General features: G+C 43.5%; 1 protein-coding gene across 2 annotated transcripts in view; it reads right to left on the bottom strand.

The window, feature by feature from the left end:
• LOC144753101 (cytochrome P450 2D6-like) overlaps window positions 1-21,376 on the bottom strand; it is an 840,402-nt gene extending 819,026 nt beyond the window's left edge. The window contains exon 1 of one of the 2 annotated variants that reach the window (XM_078640894.1): window positions 20,885-21,376. In XM_078640894.1, coding sequence (XP_078497020.1) covers window positions 20,885-21,097 — 213 coding nt within the window. In that variant the 5' untranslated portion in view covers window positions 21,098-21,376. The remainder of the gene's footprint in view (window positions 1-20,884) is intronic. The other variant, XM_078640901.1, reaches the window with a different exon arrangement.
• Between the last annotated feature and the right edge of the window lie 1,726 nt (window positions 21,377-23,102).

Genomic DNA, 23,102 nt, shown 5'->3' with positions numbered 1-23,102 from the left:
TAAAATCGACAGAACTAAAAGAAGAAGTGTACTAGCAGGGGAATGCAGTGGTGGCTGGTGACATTTGAAAGTGGTAGGGCGTAAACGGGAGGGATCCGTCTTCAGTAGCGCATAAACGTGAGGGATCCGTCTTCATTTGCGAACAACCACTGCATTTTCTTTTATTTTCACCTTGTCATAATTTTGACAACTGTGTACCCCCTTGATGGCGGCCCCATCACACCCATTTGCACAGAATCACAATTACAACTCAAATACGTGACCACTAACTCTAAGCACTCTGCAGAGAGGCCAATGATTGGATGGCCATGTATTCTGAACACCATTTTGAGACACTGGCAGACCCTGTGAGAAACCGGCAGTGCCTTCAACCACAGCTCCGGAGCTCTTAATCGTGCAAACAAGTGGTGTCCCTCAGTACAAACTATGCACTGTACAATAGTAATGACAAGAAAAAGTACAGAATCTACATCCCGGATGTAGCTAGCAGTATTCTCCATTATCCTGCATATTGAATTGACAAGTGTGCAAGACTGATAGCCTACCTGAATTGCAAAAATATCTAGAGACTGCTGATGCCTAGTTGTGGTCCAAAGTCACCCCCAGATGCACACACTGCGACCTGGAAGAAGATCGACACGGCCAAGTGAAGACGGATGCAAAATAAATGCACCTGTCTGCCTTTCACTTAAAAATTGTGGTGCAGCATCTGTGATATGGGCTCTGCAATACAGAAGGCCGCAGAGCAGGGCCTGCAGCAGGAGCATCCAGAGAGGAGGAGAGGAAAGGTGTCCTGGGGGAACAGCAGTAGGAAGTGGCCTAGAAATGCCTCCAGTCCCATGAACGGAGGAGGCATTCAGCTGTGCCAGGAAAGCAGCGAATTCAAACCAGGCCCTACTTCTGCAAGAATAAATAGGGTTGAAGGCTCTGAAAATACAGGACGTACAGCCTACTCACATTGGCAGGCTACTGGCCGTCTCGTCCTGCTCCTTTATGTACAATGGCTGCGCTGACCCACCCACCTTCCCATTAGGATCTTTACCTGGACTGGCGAATTTAGCATTTCTTTCATGGTGTGTCCCCCTCAGGTCATTGCCCTTAGGGAAACCCCCTCGGCCTCAATCCTTTCACTCTTCTGATGAAGCTCTGCTCACCTATTGAGTAGTTTCAATTTTACAAGCTCAGACATTGTGGGTTGTTGGTTCAAGAGGACGGGGGAAATTGGAACTGGCAGGCACATTCAAATGTCTTCATCCTCTGAACGTGGACATTTTTGAAGCACTTATACTCTGTGATAGGGCCAGCAAATACGAGATGTCTTGGACGGCAGTGGCAGCAGCGGCCTTCACGTAGTCCTGTGTATGCAATCAGTAAGGGAACGTGTTTACAATAACATTTTGTCAGATGCTGGGCTCCATTTTTTTCTAGCAGTTTCATACGGCACGTACTGGTGGACCTGAATTGTATGATTGCTTTACATAAGCACCAATTATGTTACCAAAGTTCATATTCGTTTTTTTTTTTGCCAGCATAGAGAAGTTAAATGATTTGCCGAGAATTACAGGATGCGGTACGGTCCGCGCCACCTCTGCTACCCTTGGCGCCTTCACGTCACTGGACTGGCAGACCCTCGCAGCCAATCCTGGCCCTTTGGGCACAGGTTATTCTACGCCCTCAGCACGCCCATTAGGAGCACTAAGGGCTCCTAATGGGCATGCGCAAAAAAGCGCAAACACAAATGCCCATGAGTGGGCACGGGTAAAAAATTCTCGCTCCGTCCCCACTCAAGCGCACTTGTGTTGCTGCCTCCCTGTTGCCCTGGTGTCTGGTGACAATCATGTCAATCAACATGACGCCAGCCCGCCCTGGTCTGACGTCATGCTGACTGGCATGATTGTCAGTTCTCCCTCCTTGGCTCGCGTCTTTGAACTTAAGTAAACTCAGTTTACTTAAGTTCAGATAAACGCCGAGGGAGCTGCGGACGGCTGTGAGCGGGGGGGGCTACGCCCCCACGCCCCAATGGACGCACCCCGCCTGAGGGAATGAATGAATAAATAAGTGCCACTTATGACTCAAACTGTGGTTCAAGCCTTAATCGTATCCAGATTGGACTACGGTAATGTTTTATATCTAGGTGCCAACAAGGATGTAATCAGTAGGCTTCAAGTGGTCTAAAAATCAGCGGCCAGACTCCTTAGTCAGTTACCTCGAATGGCTCCCATCACAGGGTCTCTCCGGGATCTTCACTGACTAAAGATTGAAAACCGGTCTAAATTCAAAGCCCTTTGTTATATGCACTGAATCAATGCCGATATTGCCCCCTGCTACCTTGATGCACTAGTTCAACCGTACACCCCCTCTTGCCTTCTTAGATCTTCAATCAGGCAAACTTTGTAGTCCCTAGGTTTAGACTTGCACGCATGGGCGGACGGTCTTTTGCCTACTTGGCCCCGTCTCTATGAAATTCGCTTCCACCCTCATTGCGTTTGGAACAAAATTACGTTGTTTCAGAAAAGCATCAAAACGTAGTTATTCAACCCCTTTGACCCGCTGCTCCCCTCTTTTATTCATGTGTCTGTTGGTGCCGGGAAACCTCCGGGTAGCTGTTGCGCCATATCATTTTAAATATAATAATAATAAGTCTAGTGCAGTATCTTGTTCCTGTAAGAATACTTTCCAAAGTGACTAGTCAGACCCATGGTTTATTAAAATCCTACAACCAACTATTCATGCTTGTAAGCACAGATGGAAGTCGATAAACAACGCTCACCTTAACTGACCCTGCTAATAATTACCTAACAAGGGTGTCTAATATCCCTGATAACATTTGCCTTGACTTTAGTGGTTATTAGCAGAGGCTATTAGGAACAACCAATACAACTATGGTCTATCCTCTAGTGGATCACAAATGATCCAGCCATGTCTCCTTTCAATATCATGTAGAAAACAGCTATGACACTTCCACATGTATCCATGCTAATGGGTTGCAAAGCAGCGTACGGCTTCAAACCACTAACGTACAAATATTATGCTGTAAACATCTTTACATAATTAGAGGCAATGCAGAATATGTTGTGGTGAAATGACTTCATCTTTGCATGACACAAGATTAAAATCACTCTAGCCATGCCAGCCATTACTGTATACAAACATAACAGCCTAGAATTATCTATCCCAGAGCAATTATTCTCACTCACGGAGCAAACAGAAGAACTCCTGGATGTAGGCTAAAGGGTGTACACATGTCTATATTTAATATGTTCGTTTACTCATTAAAAAGACACATGATTGGTAAACGTGAACAAACCTGTATAAACAAATTAAAATAGGCCAATGGATGTCTGAGAATTTCCCATGAAGCACTTTGCAGACTTTCAGACAAAGCAGTCCTGGCACTCGTGTACATTCACAATTAGGTAACTGCAGTGAATTTGGTTGCCGTAATCCACTAGATGCTTAACAAACCACAAGAACTGTGAACCCAACTAGAATATTCACGTCAGTGGATGCTCCTACTACACTTACTATACATTTCTTTAATAAGAAGACTTAAGTCTCCCAAGTTTGTTCCATGACATGGGCAAATGGGGTGACTATAATCAAGAGGTTCATTATGCTGTATTACCCATCACTAATAAGATCGGTTTGGGGCAACTAGGAATTCACACCCGGCCTCAATACAGCCAGGTTGCATTGCTAGGTAATGGGAGGTCATACGCACCCAGTTCACGTTTTTCTATATATTCTCATTGAACAGTGTACAATGTCCTAGAATCTCACAGAAGACACTTTCATTTACACCCCACACAATTGAGGCATTGGGTGTCACTCAAAGAGGACTGTTCAAAATTATTCGGATCTGACACCATTTCATATGATTATTTCGGAACAGGACTTTTCACATTTCTTCTGGATATTGTCCAGCATGTGATAAATGGTATACTCAATTTTATATATCACCAAATGGGAATTAGACATGGTTAGGGATATGTCAGTGACATGTTCTGCAATTTAGTTCAGAGTAGCCTCCTACTACACTCAAAACACTTTTAAACTATCATATGGACAGTATCCTCCTCTACCACGAATAGGGAGAACATTCCCTGATCCACCATTAACGTTTTGGTTCAACTGTTATAAGGATATCCTACATATACGGTGGACCTGTACTGTTGCCCAGAATTTTGGGAGAGAAATACAATTCCTGATCAAAACCATAAGCAATGTTTCTTGCCACCTGAATTGACAAGTATCCTGCTAGTCACTCCTGAAGAGACGACACATACACGCTAAGTACATGGACAAGTAAATTGGTTCTACACTTTATATTGTCAATGATATTCATCTTGAGCATTGCTAGATCCTACCTTTGAAGACCCAAATGTTTTTTTTTCAAAATATTGGATCTAGCACAAATGAACAATTTTATCTCGACAGCCAGGTGCTAGTATGGCATGTTTAAGGCACTTTGATCACACCCTTCATTGACGATGCAACGAACCACAGTGAAAGTTAGTAGAGTGTTGGGCTTTCTGATGTTAGGGTCTGGCTTGTGAGAAGATACACTAGGCATAGACTCTCACCACCCTTTTGCAGCAGTCATAGGGTTTAGTGCTCCAAAATAGGGCACACTGATCCAAATTCCTAGCTATCTTACTCCTCTGGTAATCCTCATCTCTACTTATTATTCCATTCTGCTGTACACACTTTAGGTCTACACACTTTTACTAATATGACCAATGTATTGCTTACAAAAGTTCCTGGTTGTGTGTACATCTGTCATTCTAATCATTGAAAGATGTATATTAATTCCCAAAAGATTACAGTTATAGCCTGGTTAATCTCTGGTAACTACAGACCTTGGTGCAAGTCAAAGGGTACTACCCCTATAGCTCTAGCACAATACAACTCTAAGGACACGGACACAAGGAAATGCACAATTGTTCTTATGAATCTGATTTTACTTCTTTGTACTCTCCTGCCCCCTAAGTACTTTGGTTAAGCCTAAAACACCAGAATGTGGGTTCACTGCCACAATAGCCCTGTCAAAAACAATGTGGGCCATGTATAGTTTGGCAGAGCAAGAGCACCACTATAAATGAAAGGTACTCCCACAATCCCTAATTCAAAGTTCCCCCATCTCTAATCAGGGTCAAGAGAAGCACTGGGTTTCCGACAGAGGAGACTCTGCTGGCTCCAATGTCAGAAACCCTAACTTATGGAACATCTGCCAAAGGACAGACAGGATATATAGAGGGTTGTCCTGCTTTATTTAGGGCTGGATGACCATCAGTAGATTTCCCTACCTGTGACCAATATGCAAGGCTTGGTGGCTTCAAGCAGGAATACTGTGCAATGCCCCCCTCCCCCACACAGGGGCAACACTCCTTGGATGGCAGGATCAACAATGTGGGTTTTTTTAACTCTCAAATTGGGAGTGTCTTCTTGGAGATTTTTTTTTTAAGTGGGCATATTCTTAAGTGGGCATATTAAATATGGCACCTGCTTGGAAAGCTTCACTGCCTTCATTGATGTTGTCACAAAAATAGCTCCTTTGAAAGCAAAGGGATTCTTCATTGCCTGGAGGCGCTCGCTATGTGTGCAAAGCAGACTTCTGCTATGAAGACCGAGGCGAATCCCACACCAACCTGCCATCTTGACAGACCTCTATCCATATCATAAATGAAACTCAAAGTTTCTACCTAACTTGCATTTAGGGAAACATTTGATACAGTTGATCTTTCACCTCTTTTTCAGTGGCTTAAGCCTATTCAAAGCTTTTTCAAAAGTTGGAAATATGCTTAGGCTTCTTGTTTTAGGTTGTATGACACTCACTATATTTAGACAAAATGATGTCCCGTGGATAGACATTAATATTGTCTTGTTCACAGTGGAAAAGATTCCATGGGCGTGAGCAGCTAGTGTAGAGGTTGCCAAAGTGAATGCTGATTGATCAGTGCCTCTCTAAAGAGTGAGAGTTTTGCAGCTGATATGGGACTAGATCAGTGACAGCCAGGATTCAGCGATAAAACGTTTCCTGTGACTTGGTTGTAATATATTCATAAAGGGCTGGTAAGGAGGACTGATGGGCAGAGATTTTCAGAAAAAGAAGGATTTTTCAGCAGGATTTCTGTCAAACGTTCTTGAGAAATGACTTTGCCCAGTAATAATTTCAAGTATTTGGGGTAGGATAACACTTTACAGTGCATATTGCTGCAGTTGGAAGCTGACAATTGTTGAAATGGGACATTAGTTAATTAAAGGCTGAATCAGGGAAATGTGATGTAAAAAAGCTGAGACACATGATTTCAATTGAACTTTTAAAATTCATATGAAAGGTGTTTTGTGGGGTATTTGGGTCAATCGAAAGCATAAAGGATTATGGTGTACTCTTTTATGGATGCTCTTTAGGCAGTTTGTAGGGAGAAGAAACATTTCAGAGTTAGATGATGGGTGATGAATAGGTTTGTAAAAGATGAGATATTGGTTGTAATGATCAAAGACAATTTAGGCCAGTAAGGTCACTTAGTTGGATGTGTTGGGAGATCTACCTTTGTGTCTCTCAGGGCCATCGTTGGGATTGTTGCTTCTACTGAGAAAATGACTGAAGAAGTTGGGGACTGTGGAGAAGATACTGGGGAACTGTTCCTTGGGCATAAGGGCTGCAACAGAGGCGTCTAGAATAGGGCTGCATATAGACTCCTTGATGGAAGCTAATTTTCAATAGATTTTTCAAGGCTATTTGTATCATTCCCAACCCCTCTTCCTATCAGACCTCTGGTCTAGGACCTGCTCTCTCCCCAGCAACTCCGCTTTATGTGCCTTGCCACTGACCCCGTTCACCTCCACCTGGTAGTTGTTCGAGGCCGCTGTTGTTCGCTCCTGTGTTGTGCCCATTTTTCAGCCTAGTCAGTGCCCCTTGTTTGTGCCTTTGTAGTGTAGTTCCTATATTCCCAATAGGCTCTGCGCATTGGAATAATATATTCAGCAGTGTAGACGTAGGACTGAGGTTATCTAGGTCTCTACTGACTATATTAGACTTAAGGTTTGCCAGCTAGCTCAGAGGTCACTAGAAACGTTCTCGAATAAACGAGGAGGAGTTTAACCTCCCTGGATAGACAAGAAGGGATTAGCTTCTGACAACCATAAAACATGACCACTTTGCTCCCTCAGAATAAGAGTGTATCTCCAGAGTCGTGTGAAAACAATAGACAGCTATTTCACTCAGTCAAGTGTGCATACTTAGTTTCACCAGAGTGCAGAGAAAAGAGAGACGGGCGTTTTCAATAAAAGGTGTTATTTATTGACCAGTCTTCTTTCTCATGCAAGAGAAATGAATTGCCACAATTGCAATACTTATAGTAAAATAAAGTGCGTACAGTAAAAGGAGGATTATAAAATAATACTGTAAAAGCATTGATATGGTTTCTTAGCCATATGATACTTTAAAATAGATAAAATATATACATACATATATACATTGACTAACATACTCAACTGGTGCTTCTAAATACGCCTACCCCTGTGTACCTGACCTAAGCCTAATACGTGGGAAGGAGTAAGTAAGTAGCAGTTTAAGTTAAGTTGGGTTTGCCAAGAATCTGACTCAAGAATTCTCTTTAAGGGTTTAGTCAGCTCCGTACCTGGGTAATAGAAAGCAGGAGGTCTTGTATCTCTCTCTCGGGACTCGATATCCCAGTAACTCGCAAAGGTATCTGGAAACACCGGAGCTGGATTTCTCGGCAGGAGAAAAGACAGCGTCTCTCTCAGTGCGTCAAAAAGGAGGGGCAGCGTCCGTGGGCTCTCGCATCAGCTGGGCTCTCGGGCAAGTAGATAGCTGCTCTGCTCCAAAACCACCACAGTGTGTTTGCTTAAGGCAACTTTGGTATATTTATACCTGAAAGGTGCCGGGTTTGACATAAGGTTGGACATAAGACGTCAATAAAGATGTCACTAAGAACTGGCCGTTCTTACAGTGCTTTACAGGAGTTCTAGGACGAAATCAAAACAAAAGCAAGGGGGATTTCCCAGGTTGCTGGATGTTTGGTTTGTTTAGAGAACTCGTTGTGCTTTCTAGGAGACCGGGGAAGTAGCCTTGCTTAATGTGACTGCATGGGCTACGACTAAATATGGATATGATTCCTATGCCTTTATAGGGATATTATTGATTATAGCCGAACAAGGGCATAAAATAGAAATATCGATTTAGGTTCCTAGATAAAACACAATACCCACTCCACGATCTAATGTCCATCATTACTAAAACTAAGCAATAGTAAACATATAAAAGTGCATGTGTATTCCAACCCACCCCAAAATACATTTATTGCATTTGAAATGGTGCATACGAAATACACGAAAATGATTATTGGTACTGTACGCTATTCAAGCAGTGTAATCATTCAGTAAAAAAGATGCATATATATATCAGCATGAATGATTTGCAAAATTTACACATGAAATGGCTCTTAATACAGAAAAGAAGGTCGAGACCATTCCATCACATATAAATACACTTACTGTAAATGTGCTAGAGGCTGAGGTAATATATTGTCTCTAGAGTTCCTAAAATAGAAGCTCTGTTCTCTAAGAATAGTTCTACTTTAAGCAGAGGACATGTGCCAGAAAAAAGGTAAATATTTTGAAATTGGAAAAAAAATTATTTTGCTTTCTGGGAGAGGAAAGAAAATATAGTTCCAAATATTTTCAGTAGCTTTTGTTTATCAAAGCTGAAGGCCGAATTCAGAGTTCAGGGAACGCTGTGTACTTGTTGCCTAAAAGTTTTTGTTCAGGGGAGAACATAATTTCAGACAGACTTTCAAAAAAGGGGTCTACCGCTTCAGGTGAAAGTTCGACCAAGTTTGAAAATGCCGCAACTGTGCAGTCGTGAGAATGATTGCTATCATCGATGTCAGGATCAGCAATGCTCACAGAAGTTCGTACCTGGGTGATGTTGCTCTCATCTTGTACTTCACTACCCCCTAATCGTAGTGGTGAAGTCTCAACGAATGCCGTCATCAGAATGGGTAGCCGCTGGAGACAACACGATGCATGAGCCGTTATAGGACTTAGCAAAGTATCTGTATCCAATGGTACTGCTGATGGTAGTGTAAGACAGACGTCCAACACGCATTCTTCTCCGCATAGCATACATCGAAGCACAGGTAAGATGCAATTCTGGCAGATGGGTCTGAATGAAAGAAACCAGGTCATATTCAGATCTGTTAGCCGGGCTAATCCAAGGACTTTAGTTATGTGGTCCCGATAGCGTGTAGCTAGGATCGTTTCTTCCATCGTTGCTGGAGTCTTGTCTGCGACTTGGCTTGCCATATCGGAGCAGAATGATCAAAAATAAAATTCCTGCTACGAGTCCCAAAAGGAGTGGTAGGCCGCCAAAGACAGAATGGACAAAATTAGGAAAAATGCCCAGAACTGTTTTGAAGGGTGTTAACAGTCCCGAAAAAATTGTCTTAAATACATGTGGGATACCACTGGTATCACTATGGAAAGGTTGTTCCACCACTGGCCCTAATTTGCAAATACTGATATACATCCTACTTTCAATCTAACCTAGGTGACAGATACACGTCAATCATATTTTATTAAATATTTTATTTTATTTTCAATTTGTTCATTATTTTATGTTGTTCATTATTCTATGTTTTGTAAAAGACATTTCATCATACATTCATTTTTTAAGCATTTTCAAAGTACATAACAAATACAAAAGATGAGAAATATATGCAAAAAAATAATACAAAGTATTTCAAAAAGGTACCACTTGATCACATACACACAGTCTCAAAAAGTACTCCCACATTCACACCCATACTACTTTCAAACCACACCATCTAGGGAAAAAGGAAGAACTGAGTCTTAGTTGGCAGAATCCTCACGCCAACTTGACGGTCTCAAAAACCAGCATGAGACCCCCGCACCAGGTCGACGCACGTTTTGGCGACTATTTGTTGACATCAGAAAGTTCCTGGAGCGGTGGTCACTTATCGCTAACCGCTGCTCCAGGGACTGGATGATGTTGATTATTGAAACAGCTAAGGGAATAGCATCCAACCTTTTGCAGGAGATAAATGACTTAGAGGCTAAACTCAATTCATCCACGGCTGTGGATGAAGCCAAGAGTTGTCTTGAAAAAATCCAAACAGAGATGAAAGATTTCGATACTTACCGTACAAATAAAAAGACAGAAAAGCTAAGAAAAGATGTAAGATGGTTTACTAAAGAAAAGATCTACCCCTATCTTACTCCTAGTTATTATCAAGAGGGTACACAAGGTAATTATAATTCGAACTTTAATGGTTATTCGGGGAGGAAGTATACCAACTTTTCAGACTCCGGTTCCTCAGGATCAGATGGAGATAACTATCAAGACATGAGTAATGGTCAATATAATTCAAGACCATTCAGAGGTAGGTCCACCCAACGACCATTTTATGGAAGGGGTTTTTTACCCCGGGGCCAATACCGAGGAAGGAATGTACAGTGGCAGGATCAAGGAGCTCAAGCACAAATTAGCCCTCAACCTCCACAACAGTATGTGAGGACACTCAATCACCAGTACTGGTGGTAGGAGGTACATCGGAATCCCCTTCCGATCCCTTACCAATCTATAATTTTTCTTCCATGTCACTTGAACCTGAGGATATAGAGGTGTTAAACAAGGGTTTATCATTTGTCCCTAGTGTAAACTTGAATAAATTTAAGTTGCATGAGGATTTATTTGCCTTCTTTAGGAAGGTTAGACTGAACAAATTCTTTTTAGACCGACCTCCATATGAGGAAGAGAATAACTTGTCTAGGTGCAAACCCCCATCGACATTTACTCCTACGCTGGACATGGTAGGCACTGATGTTCGGATCTTCGAACAGAGTGTCCTCCGTGATATTGCACGAGTCATTAAGAATCCCTATAAACCACAGTCTAACCTCTCTAGATTAGAGATTGCATCTCTCAATAAATTGAAAACAGACCCCTCCGTGGTCATTAAACCATGTGATAAAGGTGGGGGGATTGTCTTATTTGATAGGAATATCTACAATGAAAAGATGTCTGAGATGCTATCAGTAACAGACCATTATAGACCGGCACAACGGAGAGAACTGGAAAGATTGAATAAACATATTCAAGAAATAACTCAATTGGCACTCACAGATGGGCTCATCTGTGAAGATGAACATGTCTTTTTAAATAAATCTTTCCCAATAATCTCTGCTCTTTATGGGCTACCAAAGACACACAAGTCGGAAACAAATCCACCTATGCGACCGATAATATCCACCATTGGGTCTTGCACGGAGCCCCTATCAAAATATGTTGATAGATTTCTGTGTCCTTTAACACACAAATACGCCTCCTATATCCGTGACACCTGGGATATAATTAATAAGATAGAGGGTCTGCCATTCAATCCAGACACAGACATCCTTGTGACGCTCGACATTGAGGCATTATACACCAATATCCCTCAATGTCGAGCGTTACAGGCTGTCTCGGCCCTATTACAGAGATATCCAGAGGACCGACCTGATGCCTTCATTTTACAATGCTTGGAGGTTGTCCTCATGAACAATTTCTTTGAATGTGATGGCCGCCTCTTCAAACAAATCAAAGGTACCTCAATGGGGGCCTCTTGTGCCCCCAGTGTGGCAAATACCTTTATGGGAGAGTGGGAGCTACAGAACATTTATAATGAAGTGGCACCATTCTTTGAAAATGTCTCTAATTGGAAACGTTTTATAGACGACATTTTTTTTGTTTGGAAAGGTCCAATTGATTTATTACAGGCTTTTGTTCTATGGCTGAATGCCAGTGATACCAACTTAAGGTTCACGGTGAATTTTAACAACTACAAAGTTGATTTTCTGGATATCAGCATTGAAGGTATTGAGGGTCATTTGAAAGTGAGTCTCTTCAGGAAAAGCACAGCTAAGAATACTATTCTTAAGTTTGACAGTTACCACCCTAACTGCCAAAGGGAGGCCATCCCCTCTGGGGAATTCTTGCGAATCCGTCGCAATTGCACGGACATGAGTGCTTTCCATAAACATGGAGATGCACTTAAAGATAGGCTTCTCAGGAGGGGTTATCCTCACCATCTTGTACGGCATGCTTACAAGAGAGCAAAATACTATGATAGAACTGTGCTACTCCAGGGGTCGAGGCGCTTAAACCAGAATCGGATTACATGTGTGATCAACCACTCCACTTTGAATTTCAAAATTAGGAACATCATCAACAAAAATTGGAGAATCCTGAATTCTGACGAAAATGCTCCCCCTCTACCTTTACCCCTACTAGCTTACAGAAGGAACAAGAATCTTAGGGATTTGCTAGTACATACCCGGCAGGTAAAAGGTTCTCCCTCAGATGGTTTACGTTCCATCACGGGTCTCCCTGTAGTCTTAGGTAACCACAGATGTGGCTCTTGCCATGCCTGTGACTCAGCTATTACATCAGAGGTTATCAAATGTAATGATAGGGAAATCAAACTGCGTCATCTGACAAACTGTCGTAGCAGCAATGTCATTTATATTCTGTTCTGTAGTTGTGGCCTAGCCTATGTAGGAGAAACAAGCCGCGAATTTCGTCTCCGATTTAGTGAACACAAGTCTGCCATCAGAACCAAGAAACTGATGGCACCCTTGGTTCAACATTGCCTAGATAGGAACCACAATGAACAAGATATTAAGTGGTCCATCTTGGAAAAGGTACTTGTTATCAAGACCAGGCCAATCAACAGAAAGTATTCGAAAGAAACGCGAAACCTTCTGGATCTACCATCTTGACAGTGTTAAACGAGGCCTTAACGAGGAGATATCTTGGTACGTCACAAAATAGATGTCATTCTACTAGACATAGCGAATATCTGTAATTCGAACTTGCTTGAGCTATTTTGGCTTTCCTGAGCTATGTCAACATGAATGATAACCTGATCTCTCCTTAATTACTGTCGTACTTCCTTGACTCATTTGCTCATTAGTTTTCTGGAGACTAGTTATCATACCAACATGTCCAAAAAATTCTCTCTCATTGGAGTTTGTTTTTAAACTTGTAAATCCCGGAAGAAATAGCCATATACAACCATTGACAACCTTAGATTTTTTCTTTATCAATTCATGGTCGCTATGGTTATTCAGGAGCGGTCATGTTGTTCCTATAAAGATTAGTGTCAATGGACTCACTTGCTATACTTTAGTTTGTATCGGCAGATATCTTTCATGACGACATAGACAGGAACTGTTAGTCCCTCATTTATTTTTAGTCTTCCCTCATGCTCGAGATCACGTCATGAATTGTTAGTCCTTCTTTTATTTTTAGTGTTCTCTTACGCTCGAGATCACGTCGGACAGCAAGGTAGTATAGCGTGAAGATATACCCGCGATCAGGGTTTAAAAGTTGGATACTCAACCTGGAGTGCCGTTTGCAGCGATGATACCAGGCAGATGAGAGCGGGCATCTGTGCGACGGACGACTCTTTGGTAAGCAGCACTCTAGCGAGGCATAAGATCGAATGGAGGGAACCGCACTCTCCAATTGTATCTATCCACGCTGCTGTAACATTTTTTGCGAGTCTTACTCGTGTCCTTACGGCCTTTTGTGATACGTATCTTATCTTTACGTTCCAGATTCCCGACGGGCGTAGCTGACGATCTTTGTCCCTACCAAACTAACACTAGACAGAGAAGAGTGTTTATCTGTATGACGGACAATTTTTTAGGTAAGCAGCACCTTAGTGTAATAGTGGATAGAGAGAAGCACACCTTCCAACCGTACTTATATACGCTGCGGAAACGTTTAGTGCGAGCCCTGTACGTGACCTTATGGCCCTTTGTGATAAGTATCTTATTCTTACGTTCCAGATTCCCGACGGGCATAGCGGGCGATTTCTGACCCTATCTAACTAACTCAAATTGGAGCGTTACCTTGCATTCGGAATAAAAGAACGAAAAGTTTTTGTTTGGCTAAAAGGTGTGTTTGTCATCATACATTGTCAGTATACATATGACAGTAAAATGTCTTCGAGAAAGTTATTTAATCCTAAATACTGGCATATTTTTGTTTTAGCTGTATTGCCTTGTGGAAGACCGGAATTGTACTTCCATAAAGAATCTAATCAACGCTTAGATCTGCCCCCCCCCCCCGCTGCCTTTAGATTTGGTAAGATCATGGCTTCAAATAGAATGGCGGGTAGTGCACGCTTGCATCAATGTGACCAAACGATTGTTTAGAAGTGGGGCATCTCCATTTGTTTTCTTAGGTGTCTCAAAAAGGACTTTTTATGACGAATGAATTAAGTTGGTGGTCTTTCATGGAAATATGATTCACCGATTAGGAACATCAAATTGTTTTTAACCGTAAGTAGGCCGATGTCCCTTTATAATATGGTATGTTTCATGCCCCTGGGAAAATCAATGAAATGGATATTCATCTTCTTTTTAAAAAAAATAGATATCGTAGTAGTGTCCATAGTCAGGTGGCACTCCTGCAATCATTGATTTCTAGACTCGCAGAATATGAGGTACCCCCATGATAAATTGTCATATATTTTATGTATGTGTGACAACTCTGTCTTATGCACTTTCTCTCAAGGCTGTGGTCATGTGTAGAGCTACTGTGTTAATCTCAGCAATGTTTCTTTCAACATGTAGACTTAGTCTCTTTCTCTCAACTCTATGAGAGAAGATATGGTGACAGAATAATTTTTTTATATATATATTGTAGGTCCCCTGACATCTTGGATTAGACTATACGAAAGAGGTCCTGAGGAAGGTTGCCCTGAGCCGCCGAAACGCGCGTCAACCTGGTGCGGGGTCTCATGCTGGTTTTTGAGACCGTCAAGTTGGCGTGAAGATTCTGCCAACTAAGACTCAGTTCTTCCTTTTTCCCTAGATGGTGTGGTTTGAATGTAGTATGGGTGTGAATGTGGGAGTACTTTTTGAGACTGTGTGTATGTGATCAAGTGGTACCTTTTTGAAATACTTTGTATTTTTTTGTATATATTTATCATCTTTTGTATTTGTTATGTACTTTGAAAATGCTTAAAAAATGAATGTATGATGAAATGTCTTTTACAAAACATAGAATAATGAACAACATAAAATAATGAACAAATTGAAAATAAAATAAAATATTTAATAAAATATGATTGACGTGTATCTGTCACCTAGGTTAGATTGAAAGTAGGATGTATAACAGTATTTGAAAATTAGGGCCAGTGGTGGAACAACCTTTCCATAGTAATGTCTTTTCTCTTCCCCTCTGTTCCTTGGCCACAATTAACCTTTTGAGGGGGTCCCATCATATCTGATACCACTGGTATCAGACATATTTAGGATTTGGCTTAGCATTTCTGCAAAATGCACGGGGCAATTTGTTGATAAAAGGCTGTGTATCTCTGCCGTTGTCCTTGCAACTTGCAGATTATACGTTTCTTTTGATGACGTTAAGGGCACAGTTGTCTGTAAAAGGACAGACTTTATTCTGCTTAAAGTATCAATTCGAATAGAAGAGATATTCAAAGAAGGCCAAATGTTTGCCTCCGTGTCTGGAGTGCTGTTTGGATACAATACCTGCATACAGCAAGTGACCATGGAACTAACGCTCACACGGTAAGCTTTTCCTGGCACCATGCCACAACAGCTGTGGTCCACTATTAGAATATAGCTCCCGTTAAAAAACCGCCTAAAGAATGGCTCTATTTGTGTTGCAGGTGTGCCATGCTGGTGACATGAAAGGTTATTTGAAGTCCCCTCACAGGCCCCATGCAAGTTAATACCTTTACACAGAAGTATACCGCTTAGTGATCGTTTACAATTGTTACCAACAATTGGACCAACGCCTTCTCTGCCCCAGACACCACCACTGCCATCCCTTACGGAAAAAAGATCCAGAGGAAGGACCGCCCACACCGCCCAGTAGGGGGACTCGCCATCACGCATAAGAGCTCCCTCCGACTCTCCACCTCCAGCATGAGCAACTTCCTCTCCAACACCATAAACCTCCACTTCCATATCCGGACCAGCCCCAAAACCATGCTTTAAGGCAGCCTCGCCTAACCGCCCCCGAGCCTCGCACTTCTTTCACCTCCACTATTGTCGACCTCATCGTTCCCCACGCCATTCCCTCTATGGACTACACTCTCATTGGAGACCTGAACTTCCACCTCGACAACAACAATGACCCTGACTCCACAAGCTCCTAGACAACCTTGCCAACATCGGACTGAAGCAGCTCATCACCACCCCCACCCAGAAGGCAAGACACACCCTCGACCCCATCTTCACAGGAGAGAACAAGGTCCACTTCAACCACTCACAACCCATCTGGACAGACCACCACTGCATACTCTTAACCTTCAACACCACCACGGCACACCTGCCCATGCCGCGCCCGCCTTTGAGACACTGGAGCAAAGTCACAGAAATCCTCTACTCCACCCTCATCCATGAACCCGTCATGACCGACACCAACTCCGCAGCCAAGGAGCTTCACCGCTGGATCTCCAGCTGGGCAGACAAGCTCACACCCCTCTGCACACCCGAAAGACAGTGCCCTCTGTAGGCCCACTGTTTCACCGCTGACCTCCAGGAAGCCAGACGCTCCTGCAGGTGCCTCGAAAAAACATGGAGTAACAGCAAAGCCATCGAAGACTAGACCTCCTAGAAGAACACCATGACAGAATACCACTAACACATAAGAGCCAACAGGAGGACCTTCAGCCGGAACAAAATCCTCACCAAGTCCAGGAATCCAAACAAACTCTTTCACATCATCCAGCAATTCACCAAACCACCCAGTGAAGCCACAGACATCACACCCTCACAGGACCTCAGCGACAAGCTCAGCACCTACTTCCAAACAAAGATCAAAACCCTCTATGATAACTTCAGCGAGCAAACCCCAGAAAGTGCCCCCCAGCAAGAACGACCTACCCAACATCACCACCTGAACACCAGTCACCACCGAAGAGACCACCATGACCATGAGGAGTACCCACTCGGACCTCTGCCCGCCGCACATCTTCCACAGAGCCGCTGTCACCATAGCGCCTGAACTACACCACCTTGTGTAAGGTACAGTGAGTAATCGGAATAAACAACAATATCCCATCAGGTATTATTTCAAAGACAATTAGATATGATATGCCAAAGACATTATCAGCAAGGAAATAAGCAGACGCTTTGAATTATTCAATGTTCTCAAGGCATTATGTTTATCAAAACAAGATAAGTTAAATTACAGGTGTAGCAGCACTGTAGTAAAAAACAATTTATACAACCCTTATTGTACTTGGTGCTCAAATTGTGTAAGTGGTGAACAAAGTGGCGACGCAAGTGACAACGTGATCAGCATAAACGGCGCATAGTGACTGGTGATAGAGATATATACAGTGAATAAAAGAAACAATGTGGCTCCAGATGAATTTTCAGAGTTCGGGTTCTAATTTATATTCAACCACATTGTGAGCTGCGCCTCTTATTGCGCTGGTTGGTCGACGGGGTTTATGCTGATCACATTGTCACTTGCGTCGCCACTTTGTTCACCACTTACACAATTTGAGCACCATTTACTGCCACGTTTATGAAATGTTATTTTAAATTTATGTTTTTAACCTACTGCTTTTTATGAATTTTTATTAAAATGACTATGACCTTTAAAGAAAACTCTATTTAGGTTTCTTTGTGTGCGTGTATCTTTGTGTTCAATATTGCATTAGCATGGTGGTACTAGTATCTTGATCTGAGCCCTTTTATGTCTAGCTAGATTGAAAAGCTTTTTCGTGTGATCGGGTTTAAGCAAGGTGACACACAGATTGTTCATGTATTACTTGTTCATTTAATGGAGGGAAGATATTGGCATTTTTAAGAAGAGTACGAAGTAGAGGAGTATGCGTGGTCAGTATAGTCCTCAGTGGAGAGCTTTTGCTGGATGCAAGTTGTCATGGTGACATGTGCTACAGCATATTATTTTTAGTTTGGGTTGCTTCAGATATTGGGGATAACACAATCGGTCTTGTTCCAGTAAAGACAACAAAGCAAGGTGACCACTGGGAGAAAGAAGGATGCCTGTCATCACTGGGGCAATAAATTGAATAGTGCAATCGACCTGAATAGACTGGCTGTTATTGGGTAGTTTGTATTGGGGGATGGCGACTGCACGTGGGAAACCACACTGAGTCAGCTGACTTCCAACTCAAATTATGGCTGTGCAGCCATCCGTCCCACTCCTTAGCTTTGTATATTTCATAATGAGGAAGCTGATTCATTTTTGTGAGGCTCTTGGTTTGCTTGCTATACAAATTAGGTTATTAATATGAATCCTAGTATGCACAAAGTTCACAGAGCTATGTGTTACAGATCATTATTGTTTATTTTGGTTACTTCAGGGAGGGGAAACAAGGCTAGTAGTGGTCAAATGCAGATTTGCGAGGCTCTGTAGCCAGTAGCCCCTAGTCATTCTGCCACAAGTCTGGGTGAAGACCAGCACACGGCTAGTTGTCACTGGTCTACTGGTCTCTGGTTACAGTGAAACCAATAGTTTCCTGTGGTTGAAGACCACTCCCTTGCTGGGTGACCAAATAGAACCGGAGATGGCAGGGATATCCTTCTTTGGTCCTCTCTCCAGTACAAAAATGATTTGAGATCCGGGAGCCAGGGGTACCACTTTTACACTAACTATGAGATCCAGGTGATATGGCAAATAACTAGCCAATGCGCTACCAGGTTGCCTTCCTCCTGATGATGACTTCCTGTGAAGTGAGACATAAAGCTAGCCCAGAATGCACAATTCTGCCCCTTCCCAACGTGGCATAAACCTTCACTCAGTGTGCGGAGCTCCCTAGTCCAACCCAGAGGTATGGCTACCTGGGGTCTACACTCCCCTTGAAAACACGGTTTGACAACAGCTTCTCCCTCTGTCGAGACACTGGCCTGTCTCCCTCAACTAAAAAAGCAGCCCCTCTTTAGTGGACTAGCGTTGGACCTTCAAAAGCGGCTTCCACCTTGAAGCTCGCCTTTTGGGCTCACACCCACTCTGGCTATCCAGCTAGCAGGACCTCCCTTGGAGGTCCTTTGTTCCTCTTCCTGAAATGTGTCATCACCTCTACCCAGGAGGGCAGGTTGTTGCAAGCACCGCAGCTGTATGCAACCTAAAACAGCTACAGGAAACGTTGGGCATCAAAGTTACCACTTTCCAAAGTTCCCATTTGTGAAATAGGTACACTAAATTGAACTGACTTGAGCTGACCTGACATCCCGTTATAAGATTGCTCTTCCAGACCCTTTCACGCGCCCACTCTCCAACAGCTTGCTCTCCGAGCCCCAAAGTAAGCTTGCTCCCTCAGTCCCTTTGTCAGCTTCCCCAGCTCCACTCACAACCCTCTATTGTCAGCCTACTTACCCAGCTCTTCCTGCCTAACCTACGTTGTCAGGCTGCTCTACCAGCCCCTCAACTTGCTTCTCCAGCCCTTCCTGCTCACTATCCAATCCCAACTGCTGCCTCAGCCCCTTCCTCCCACCCTCTGTTGTCAGATTGCTCTCCTAAACCTATACATAAACCCTTAGGGCCCCATTAGGATGACGGACGGACTTTGTACGCCTGCCATCCTGTTGTGAAAATGGACCACTGGCCATAAAGGCATTCCTAAATGTACATTGTAATATGGCTGGCGGTGTCAAACATACACCGCCACCATTTTGCAGCCTTTTCTGCCCGGTCATAAGTCGACTGGGCGGGAATGCAGCGGATGGTCTTTCCTTCCGCCGCAGACCCCCCAGCCATAATATTATGGCGGGGGTCTTTTCTACTGGGATGGCGGGTGGATTTCCCCCGCCGAGCTTGCGGGGACCACCGCCGGCCCGGCGGGGGCAATCCGCCCTCCATCCTAATGGACCCCTTAGTTGTCAGCTCGCTTCCCCATACCCTCCTGCATTGTCTGTGTGCTTCCCCATTCTCTCTTGTGTCCTCTCTCGCCCCAACACGTCCTTCTCTCCTGCCCTCCCTCCAGTCCTGTTGCCTCGTTCCTTAACCCACTACCCCGTTTATTTCTTTAAACTCTAGCTGAGTAATACCTCCTTTGTTATTATTTTTTCAGCCATGCTGCACACCATGGCTAAAAATCATTGCCAAAGCCAATAGCTCTCACAGGCACTATTAGGTTTATGAAACGCAGCTCCATGTCTCAGAACACAATTTGCTGTGAGGTAGAAAAAAAGTCAGTACTAACAAAAAAGTCACAAATTACATGGAACCACGTAATAGCTGTTTTTGTTTCACTGCTCTCTACAGCCTCTCTGCCCCTTTCCCACTATATACGTCCCGTGCTCCTTAAATACCTTTTAGCAACGTTTGGCCCAGCCCGCAATGGATTTTATCAGGTTCACGCGACAAGGAACTCCTCAGGAAAAGCTCCTCCCTTCCCTCGAAGTTGGTGCCAGATTGTGATTCTCCGGCACAGGTACACGCACTCCGTGCCACACTAGTATGTGGTATTTTCTTTCGCACCGAGTTATTCTTACTGCGCACCTGCTGTATTCTGGCAGCCGCTGCTTCCTTCCCTCGCAGCTTCTGGGGAAGCAGCATTCGAACCTGTGCTTTCATGGAGCACAGACTCATTATGACGTCATAACACGCTTGTGACGAATCATCACAGGTGAATTGTGGCGTAATGTATGTTTTCTTATCACAGGCGCGCATACCTCAGAAGCAACCTTGCATAAGAAAAGAAAGTACCAAACTGACAGAGAGGTAGCGCTTCGATTCGCACTTATGTAGCTTGCTATCATTGTTTCTTCTTCCTGCTCTTCACTTTACAACAAATTCAAACAACATGCGTTGGCTGAAAGCGTTCTCTGAAACCAGACTTACCCGATCACAGTATTCGGGGAATCTATTGAAATCCACCTCGAAAATGTTCCCAAAGAAGGGCAGCAGGGAGGTGGGTCCGGGTGGGTAGCGGCTCCAACTCCTCCGGCGCTTCATGAAGTCAAGGATCAGCACAAAGACGGTGAAGAAGAGGGCCAGCATCGCCAGGAAGGTACCCGAGGGCAGGAGGGACCAGGGTGCTGAGAGCAGACCCATGCTTGCTTGCTGTCTCCGACTCGATTCCAAAAAGTTCCCTTTCTGTCTCTCCTTTTCACTCTCCTCGGGCTGTGTTTTAAATGTCAGTGCCTTACTGCCTTTATTTCATTTAGCGCCACAATTGCAGCACAGTCTGCTCCCGGTCTCCGTCTCTCTCCTCACTTGTCTGCGCTAGTGATCGCCCTCTCCCTGTAGATGTTCTTGCCTCCACCACTTCTATGCCTTTCTCTCGCTTAGATTGCCCTCCTTGCAGTGTTTCTAGTTCCCCCCGCCCCGCTCTTGCCGCCCTCCTCCCAGGTGTATGTAGCCTCTACCTTTCAGCCTCCTCTCTGTCCTGTCCTCGGCTCACCTCCGTGTCCTTCCAGTTATACACAGCCTCTACCTGTCCCTCTGCTCTCCTCCCCTCTATTTATCTCTGTGTTTCTGCAGGAGCGCGATCTGTTTGGACTGATTATTTACTCACTCATTGGCCATGAAAGGAAAGAAAGAGGTGGGGTACTGTAAACCATCTGAGTCAGTAAAAGCTTGTAAGCACCTGATGTTGGCGATCCAAGCAATGACATAGCCAATAGGCAGGGCCACTGGACTCATGCTATATTTACACATTATCTTTGTACCACACCTACATTCAATAAATTAAATAAATGATGACAGATTAATGAACATTTATCGTGAAATATATTTGCCAATTCATTCATATTTAACAATGTCAATGGTTGCTCCAGTGAAAATGAAAATAAGTGGTCAAGGAAGTGCTCGTGGTGGGATGGGAATAATAGGTGCAGATATTCACACTTTTTACAAAAATTGGAATGACCTGCTTATAATATTGAATTGCTAACTAATCGAACTCCCAAGTAGCAAGACACTATCAATACTCATGTCATCATCCGTATCTGGGCATCAATTAAAGCACAGGTCAAGGTGAAAGAATGTCAACGTTTCAAACCCAGAGAATCACTGAATGCCATTAGTTCCTTCAAACAGGGTCTTCACCAGGACCAAGAAAAGGAGCAACCTACAAGGTAGGTAAAGGTACCGTGAATAAGTGCTTTGGTTTGATATATATAGGGGTGGGCATAAACAAAAAAATGATTGAGCGGTTCAACTGCTCACTTTAGTATAATGCCACTACACAGGCAGTAAACATCTTATTGGGCTGGGGTGTAAAGCTCCAATTCCAGAGAATGAAACATGTGGTGCATAAACACAGAAGTCCCATGTAAAGCTTGAATTGCTGTACTGCAAAATTAAATGAGTGGCTCGTGAGTACTGGACATAGTAGCCACTTTCAAGTGATCAATACCAGTGCTTCACATTAATCAAGATGATTGCAGGATTAATGACACTGCTTGAAGTTTTAATAAAAGACTACGCGGTGAACGACAACAACCTGCTTCATGTCTTTTATGGGGGGCAGGGCGACTCGCACCCGGTAGGGACACTAAGAAACAAGTACAAAAGACCTGCATAGCTGAAATATTAGGAAGAGAGAGTACACACAAATTTGACGAGGCAAGAACATCAATAATAGTTAAGGGTATTACAATTAGATTCAACAGGGCAAGAAACAGGGGTGAACATATAGTGCATGCTTTATAGGGCTGAGTTTCCATTAGGTACACACCTTGTGGGAAGCAGACAGTGCGAGGCTGAACAACCCATTATGCCATGATAGAATAAAAAGGCCACCCTACTCGAATAAAAGTTGAAAGTGAATAAAGGTGTTCTTCAACCTGTTATGAGCAAGGGTAACTGTTTGGCTGTCTCTTTTTGTCAATTTAGACTATGTTGTACAGTGTAATGCATTCACTTACATCCACGCAGGCTCATGATGTCCGTATTATTCACCCCCCTGGGCCAAGTCCAACTTTTTCCAGAACAGCCCATTTGAGACTCTCCACCAGGTGGTGGAGGGACTGGATATGATCAAAAAAGGGCACTCCTGGGATGCCACATCTCACACGACTGCAATGCTGAAGTATACGAGTTTTAACTTTCTGAC

The sequence above is a fragment of the Lissotriton helveticus genome, chromosome 1_1 (assembly GCF_964261635.1).
Source record: "Lissotriton helveticus chromosome 1_1, aLisHel1.1, whole genome shotgun sequence".
NCBI classification, from domain to species: domain Eukaryota; kingdom Metazoa; phylum Chordata; class Amphibia; order Caudata; family Salamandridae; genus Lissotriton; species Lissotriton helveticus.
This window is presented reverse-complemented; position numbering and strand designations above follow the sequence as displayed.